This window comes from Limulus polyphemus, unplaced genomic scaffold (genome assembly GCF_000517525.1).
Source record: "Limulus polyphemus unplaced genomic scaffold, Limulus_polyphemus-2.1.2 Scaffold4079, whole genome shotgun sequence".
In the NCBI taxonomy this organism is placed as follows: Eukaryota; Metazoa; Arthropoda; class Merostomata; order Xiphosura; family Limulidae; genus Limulus; species Limulus polyphemus.
In genome coordinates, this window is record NW_013669689.1 from 63,410 (window position 1) to 72,021 (window position 8,612).

At 31.8% G+C, this 8,612-nt stretch overlaps 1 protein-coding gene across 6 annotated transcripts in view; it reads right to left on the reverse strand.

Moving 5' to 3' along the window:
* LOC106470549 (nuclear factor 1 X-type-like) overlaps positions 1 to 8,612 on the reverse strand; it is a 64,990-nt gene that overhangs the window by 32,602 nt on the left and 23,776 nt on the right. For all 6 annotated transcript variants that reach the window (XM_022399157.1, XM_013931110.2, XM_013931111.2 and 3 more), the window contains 2 exons: positions 4,773 to 4,964; positions 4,111 to 4,294 (listed from right to left, as the gene is read on the reverse strand). In XM_022399157.1, the coding sequence (XP_022254865.1) occupies positions 4,111 to 4,294; positions 4,773 to 4,964 (376 nt within the window). The remainder of the gene's footprint in view (positions 1 to 4,110; positions 4,295 to 4,772; positions 4,965 to 8,612) is intronic.

An 8,612-nucleotide genomic window follows, 5' to 3' on the forward strand; every position in this document is an offset into this window, starting at 1 on the left:
GAAATTTCACACGTGAAATATTTATAATGGCCAGATAGTTATCAAATGTTTCTTAAGAAAAAACTTTATATTCTATCTGCTATTTTCAGTAATTAATCTCTGTATGGGTTTGGTAGATTTGACCAATCTCACAACCACCACAAAAAATTAGGAAATAAAAGATAAATTATGCTTCTTTCTTTCTAGAATGAACAAATTATAACACGAAAACATAAATTTTAAATCTCTTAACATTATACATTTATATATATATTTATTATTTTTAATATATTAACCTTTCAGCTGTGCCTGGCTAGCAATACAGAAGTTACAATGATGTGGCTCACGTGCACTCATGTTACCATATCAAATAACATAAAACTGACCTTTGGTCTGTGCAAAGTAACTTGTCTTGGTTGAGTTTTAGTATTTTGTAAAATACATTCAAATTTCAATTATTATACAGTATATATATGTATATAATTTATTGCTATTCTGAGATAAGTTCTTAAAATTTTATTTTTCTTAAAACACAGAACAGTAACTAAAGAAGCAAACAATTATCTCTTCTAGTTATGACTTTTGTACTTGGTTGCTGCTTGACATAGGTTGCTAAGCCTTTAAAAAAAATTGCACGTGGACGATATGAAACAAAATATGTTTTTTTTTTTTAGATTTTATATATACATTTGAATAACTAAACAAAAAATCATAAATTACTATATTAATACCATAGAATTCCACCATAATTTATCTAGCTCAGTAACTAAGCTGTAGTTGGGTCTAAAAAAAATATGAAATTTCAAGCAAACTAAAGACACAATCTACCTCATTGAAATATTGGTTCAAAAGAAAGAAATGGTGCGAAGCATATTAAAATGGCTGAGAAAGCCACTAGGGGGATATACTGAGCTTCCAATTGATTATTCATGACATATATATATAGAAGTAAGTGTATATAAGGGAGCATTTCCAAAAATGGAAAGAGGTGGGTGGGGTGCTACTGTGTTTGATTTATTACATGAGCAATATCTTAGCAAACTGAAAATATAAGAGGCTCTTATTTTATATTCTAGCTTGTCAATATCGGTAATTTGAGTTTCTAATTTGTTCAAAACTATAGACTTCTATTTTGACTTCACAAACATCTAATTTGAACCAGTGCTGCATTCAACATACCATGTAACACACAAAAATCGATGTTTATCTGTGTTTTTTAATATTTACTTTTAAGTTAAGAAATTGAGTAATGTATGGTAGTAAAATTTGAATTATAATCTACAGTTTGATACCAAACTTATTGATATAAATTCATGAAATATTAGTTCAATAAAATTTTGAATGCGAGTCAACAAACGAGATGACATGGCCTTTCAACCATGACCCGTCTCGAAAAGGGTTAAAGGACAAGATCACTATTTCTTTAATAAAACTAGAGGTAAACTCTGAAAGTTAATCCAAAACAGATCATTATACCACACACTACTTTTTCTAATTAGTTCAGAACTATGTAATATTCTTTGAATAATTCATAACTGATATTGTAACTTTATATAAAACTACATTATGCTATAAACACAAACTTCACATATTTTTAGCTATTTAAGGAGTGTTTGTAGTAGAATCCATTACACTTATACTTTAATGTACAAATAAAAACAAAAATGTGCAACAGTTCATTGCTAAACTGATGTTTGCCTAGAAACATTCAATAGTTTAGCTTACAATTTAAAATTTGTTGCTAAATCAATACTTCATAGCTTTAAGCAAAAACATCAACTACAGTACTTAACCCATTAGGTCCACTACAAGCCCCTGATAGCTGGCTTCCATTCAGATCCATTAGACAGTCAGTGGGCTATTTGTTCAGTCATAAAAAAGAAATACTGCCAAGATTACAAGAGAAGAGAAATAGCCACCTTTAAAAGCTCCCAGGTCTTTGTTAACACACTAGAAACACTGCTGTTATCTGTATCCATTTCACTAACTGCTTCTACACCAGGCTGTGTAACAGCTTTTATACAGAAATGCTGATTAAGAACTTCTTGATACAGAGCAAGCAACCAACTGTCCATAACTACATGCTATCAACCTAGGTTTATAACACTAGTAAGAAGGGGTGGTAGACACAATCAATTGTTTTATGGCAGTTGATAAAGCATGGATATATTAAAAACTTGATGGACAGTGCAATCAACAACTTTCATAGGATGCCAATGACACTGAAGAATTCAAAAACAAGAGGAAATTATAAATTAAGTGGTATCTCACATGAAAACAGACTCAAAAATATTGTAAAAACATCAAAAATTCAACCAAGTATCTACACTAATATTCACTTTCTTTCGCTTTACACCAATAATAATTATAATTAGTGAACATTGTGTATCCTTCTAATCTGACTCGATAACTAATAAAGAATGTCCCGTCTTCTAAAAATCAAAGCCTGCATTTAACTAAGTAAACATCTGATCATTGAATGGATTAGGTTTTTGCCAGTAAATAAAAAAAATTTAACACATGGAAATAAATACCAGACTATGAAACAGACCATGTTTTTGAATGACAAAGTTTTCAGTAGAATTACAATCAGCATGTATACATATTTGGCTATCAATACCATTAGATTTTAGAAAAGACAGTAATTTTCCAGTAAATCTATATTTACCATACCTAAACACACAACTACAAACATGTACAGCTGAGTAACAATGTTTATTTCTGTTTACAATGATCTTTCGGTAGGTACAAGTCCACCCTTTTCACTTAAAATAACTGGCTAGAATACAACTTAATTCAATTTTCCTGGTTACTACTATAAAATAGTTTATACAAGTAACCTATAAAGTGTAATGCCCTTAAGGTGAACTTTAAAATAAGCTAACAAAAAATAAATAAAAAACACACAAACATACACACACTCATATGTAACCAAAGTAGGAAGTCTATTATTAGCCCAAGTTGTCCTTGCTGTGCTAGATGCTTTTCATGCTTGCTGTTTAAAAATAGTTTGAGATTTTTTTTTGTTTTTTCTGGAGATATTTAATCAAGTTTTCAGAAAATTATCTTTACAAAGGAGAAATCACAGTTCCATCACATATAATTGAAATTATGATAATATTCTATTCTCAACATACAGCCATTACAAAACACAGATATTTTAACACTTACAACACTAAGGTATAAATTTTTTCTCTCACCATAATATGGCATTAATAACAAGCAGACGCCTTTATAATATCATTCACTTTTCAATATACAATGTACCATTATGAAGTATGCACATTTCAACATCCACCAAAACAGTGTTCTTTTCTAACTATAACATGTCACTAAAGAGTAATGATGTTAAATTCCAGTTTCTAACACACAATGTGTCACTATATAGTAGAAGAAAAAAGTAACACTACTTATACCACAATGAAGTTAACAATGGTTGTCAGTACATGAAAAGTAGTGATGGGAGAGAAATTTTTACTTCTATTAATTTTCTATTACTACACCAAAAATATTTATTATAATCAATTGTAATGATGTTAAAGCTCTATCTTTAATGATTGAATAAAGTGGACTTATGTGCTAACTAAATTAATTTTTATAAGAAAACTGTGACATTTAAAATATTATTTGTGGAAACATTTAACTTAATAGCAGAAATTTTATTAAGATTAAAGCTTTATTGACAAGTGGATGGTTACAGCACTGTTTCTGTTAATGTTTAATTAAGTGGAGTTAAACAAATGTTAATTAGATTCAAGTTTTATATTTCATTAACTGTATTACAGTTACAATATTACTCGTGTCAATATCTCAGTAGAGATAAACATAAAACAGAATGTTACCTAGATAACAGCTCTACAAATAACTGTACTAAAGCTATCACACTGTTAACAAAATTCAACTAAAAGCATATAATTTTGTAATTAAACTTTTTAAGCCACTTTTAAAAACAGCATTATAGAGATAACAAGTCAATAATTAGTTACTTTTAAACAATTTATGCTGGGATGTGAATAAAGCTTCTTTTTAACAAGTCCTATTTATCAGTTTTACAGTAAATAAAGTGTTATTAATAAAGTATCAGATTTGATAAAAATTTAATAATGTAGCATATTAACAATTTTAACTTACCATGGCTAAATATGAAGTTAGCCAAGTAGAGGTCGAGCTCACGGACGGAAACATTGATGTGGAAGGGGTTTACACATAAACTTGGGTGGAGGCACTCTGCAGACTTTTCTAACCTTTCACCATCAGTGCTTTCTAAGGGAATGGCTTTGAAGAGGATCACCATTACAAGATCTAGTCGCCAAACCTTCAAAACACCAAGGATGCATTAATGTTATCTGTTGCTTCTTCCACATTAACATATAATTCTACATTCATATTAATCAGAAGTATAAACTTTCAGAGCTACCAGTTAATCCTAGATCCCTACATGTCAAAACTGTAAGTTAAGTCAAACCTGTGAGCTAAATCTAAGCTCTGACTGATCAGCATTTCCAGAACTATAAACTACATCCAAGTCTTGACTGTTGTAAATTTCCAGAACCATAACCTAGAACTAAGTCCTGAATAACCAGCACTTCCAGAAACATATGGTAAGTCCTAATTAAACAATACTTCCAAAATTGTAAGTCTTCTTACTTCTAAGCTCCATGCATGTTTTTAAGTCCATAACTTAACTTCACACTAAATAAATGAACACTTATAATCATTAAATTATTGCTGAATATTAATACATCAGAAACAATCTTTTTTTATCTTAAATTCAGTGTGGTTATTCTATTTACCTTGTCTGCCTGTCTTAAACAGTCTATCCTCCTCATCTTTCCCTTCTGGTCTGGATTGCTTAAGACACATGTTGCCCGCTTCTTCCCAGTTATGCCTAGAACAAAGTCTTCCCTGCAATCCTGAGCTATGTCTTTCCTGAGTTTGCCCAACAAACGAGATGCCCATCTCTGTTTCACTTCTAAACTTTCACACTGGAATAGATTATAATCCCAAATTCCTTAGGTTCAATTTCAAACACTCACAAGATAACAGTTTGAAAATAAATGTCTCTTTAACAGGGATTCATTTTGTTCCATTCTAGTTTCTCATAATAAAAGTAAACTTAATTAAATTTTCAAATTATTCAGTCTATTAATTTTCTAGTCGTTAGACTGAGAAAACAACAACGTTTAATGAATTTAAAATCTGCATAATCATTGTGTCTTCATTTCAACTTCAATACTGAAACAATAGTCAATACTTTCCAAAAGTGCAAAGCAAACAACTTTGGAGTTCTTTACTTTGAAATAAATTTCATAATAATGAAAATCTGGAAAAGATGAGTTGATTAATTTCTTCTACTAAGACATAGGGAGCATAATTTTATTAACAGAAAAACATTTATTCAGTAAATTGCATTTCATACTTTTGTAAGTCTTTCTTTCAAAATATAAACATTTCTGCAAATCTAGTAATTTAAATGTTTACACTTTACATGCCACTGTATTTATATTTCATAGCAAAGATACTAAGGATATCTGCAACTATCTCTAATTTTGAACTACTGACCAGATAGAGAGAAGTTAGGTAACCAGAAGCAACCTATCACCCACTATCTGTGCTAAAGGATTTACTGTCACTCTTACAATGCACAAACAGCTTAAAGTATGGAGAATATTTTGCGGTATCACATGGATAAAAATCTGGCTCACCAGCTTTAAAATCTGGCACTCTATAACATGACCAACCCATGTCCTAAAACTATTTAATGCTTTTACATTTAGAAAACATCCATGGTTGTAAACCCTGTTACCACAAGTTTTAATGTAAACTTCCATTTAGGGAAAAATATATCAAGAAAAACTATCTATGTTGATGTATTTTGTATATATATATTCATAATCATTAGGTCTAAAATGCACCCTACTTTAAATATCCATTACAGAACTTGTGATTATTTAATTCAAATAAAAACATATTTTATATGTTTATGCAAAATACATCAACCTTGATATTCAGTATATTACCTGCTAATAAAACTTTATACCATATAAACTCCAGCCTTATATTCAGATTATATTCGGTATTTACATAACAGTACAGAAACCTCTGTAGCTTGCATTCCGTATTTACACAACAGTACAGCAACCTCTGTAGCTTGCATTCGGTATTTACACAACAGTGCAGCATCCTCTGTAGCTTGCATTCGGTATTTACACAACAGTACAGCATCCTCTGTAGCTTGCATTCAGTATTTACACAACAGTGCAGCATCCTCTGTAGCTTGCATTCGGTATTTACACAACAGTACAGCAACCTCTGTAGCTTGCATTCCGTATTTACACAACAGTACAGCAACCTCTGTAGCTTGCATTCGGTATTTACACAACAGTACAGCAACCTCTGTAGCTTGCATTCCGTATTTACACAACAGTACAGCAACCTCTGTAGCTTGCATTCGGTATTTACACAACAGTACAGCAATCTCTGTACATTATACTCAGTATTTACACAACAGTACAACATCTGTAGTTTATATTTTAAACAGAACTGCAACATATCTAGGTTATATACAGTATTTAAAATACAGCAACATCTATAGTTCTATAGCATACTTCGGGAATTTACATGTACATTTGATATTTTAGTCATCTTTTTTGTGTATTTTATCTCTACTCCATATACACACATTCATTAATATCTGCATTAATAAGAATGATCTATGCAACCTGCATTAAGAGACAACAGGATCTACTAATATATCAGAAAGTGAAAGCACACATCCATATCACACCACACCCCACCACTTCGGCCACGCCAGGATAACTCTTACTTTCAGAAAAATCAGCACATAAACGGCCCTATTTCCTCCCCATCCCCTTTCTTGGAGATTTCTATCTTTATAGTCATAGTTCCTACAACACTGATTGCTGATGTTTGGCCTAGTTTCACAACCCTCAACTCTGCTCCTTCCCCCGCGGCACATGACGTAATGGCATTGATAACTATCGTTTATATTACGCTTCAAGAAGTCAAAAAATAAGTCGTCCGTCTTTCTCCCAGTCAACTATGGCTGAGGAGTGACGAGCTTTCAGCCTACGCTATCTGTACATGTAAGTTAAAAGTAACATACATGGTCCGGGTATGGCCAAGAACGCGTTTCGATTACACAGCTCGTGCCGTCTCAGTCTGTATTAAAACCTAATTTTACGCAACTGCTTCTAAAACTTACGCACATTGGAACAAGTCTTTTTCAACGCGGAAAAAAAATGTCCCGGCCTTACACGGTTAAAGGAATGACTATATTAGTTTGTTGAACTTTAAAGTATACTTATAAAATAAATTTCTCTTTCTAATCAAAGAAAAGTTTTTAAAGATAGTATGAAGTGAACATGAAATATGCTTATACTGCAAAAAATATAAATATATAAATACAAATAAGTAAAGATTAGTGCAGGAATGTTTAATGGGTGAAACAATATCTGGTAACCTCTGAATTTTTAAGGAGTGAAACTGAGGTCTGACGGGATTAAATAAGGGCAGAACACAACCACTATATGAGAACCACGACCCACGGCATTCAATAAATGAGGTCACTGGTTCGAATCTCGTCAGGTTTCAGTTTTCACCTAATAAAATAGTATAACAAAAATGGGCAATTGCAATGTTCGACGTCACCAAAACTGTCAACTCCGATATAATCAATCATATCGGGTCTCATCGCTACGTTCAGCAAAATTTACTATAATAACTACAAATCAACAGAGGTAACAAATATGTAATGAAATGTATGCATTTTAAAAATTAAAAAAATATATTAATACAGAGATTAAAACAACAATCGCCCAAGAATGACGATGTTAGCTCCATCATTCCTACAAAGCCTACATCTCTAAGTCAGTGACACTGAAAGACACGCGGATGGGCTTTTATTTTATTGCGCTTAAGTCTGATACGTTTACACCAAAACCATGCTCAATGCAAATTTTGGATTAATTAAAGTAAAAGTGTCCACACCTGCAAAACTTTCAACTCACTATGTTAATCAAGCTAACTTGGGCTTTCAAAATGACCAACATAATTTGATTCTACTGATGAATTTGTCCACGAAAGTTCTAATGTTCCTGAAGAAACTCGGATACAGAACTACAGTCCCTTTATCATACACTAAAACCCAGAGAGAATGGTTTCATGATTTTATTAACAAAACTTTGATAGACTGTTCTACGATGCACTGTAAACTGTATCGAAACGTTCCTATCTTAGGAGTCAAAGAGAGCAGTGGAAATCCATAAATTCGGCTTCTCGCAGAATATTAATTCCGGATAGAGTACAGGAAGCGCATGGTAATTACATTAGATCCCACCTATTTGCCATTCGCGAAAGATTAGCAGTATTTTATACCCAAATTAAAAACGTTATTTCTTTATGGAATTGAATAAAATTATTTCATTCAGAACAACTATCACAAGTTTTAAATAAAACCAACACTAATATCTCTTAGTGCAAAGTAGCCTTGAAAAAAAGGCGTCCTACTTTTAATGTGATTTTACACGTACTTTACATCTTTAATTTGTCAAGTTTCGAGTTTTTTTGTCTAGTGTGTGTGTGTGTGTGTGTGTGTGTGTGTGTGTGTGTAG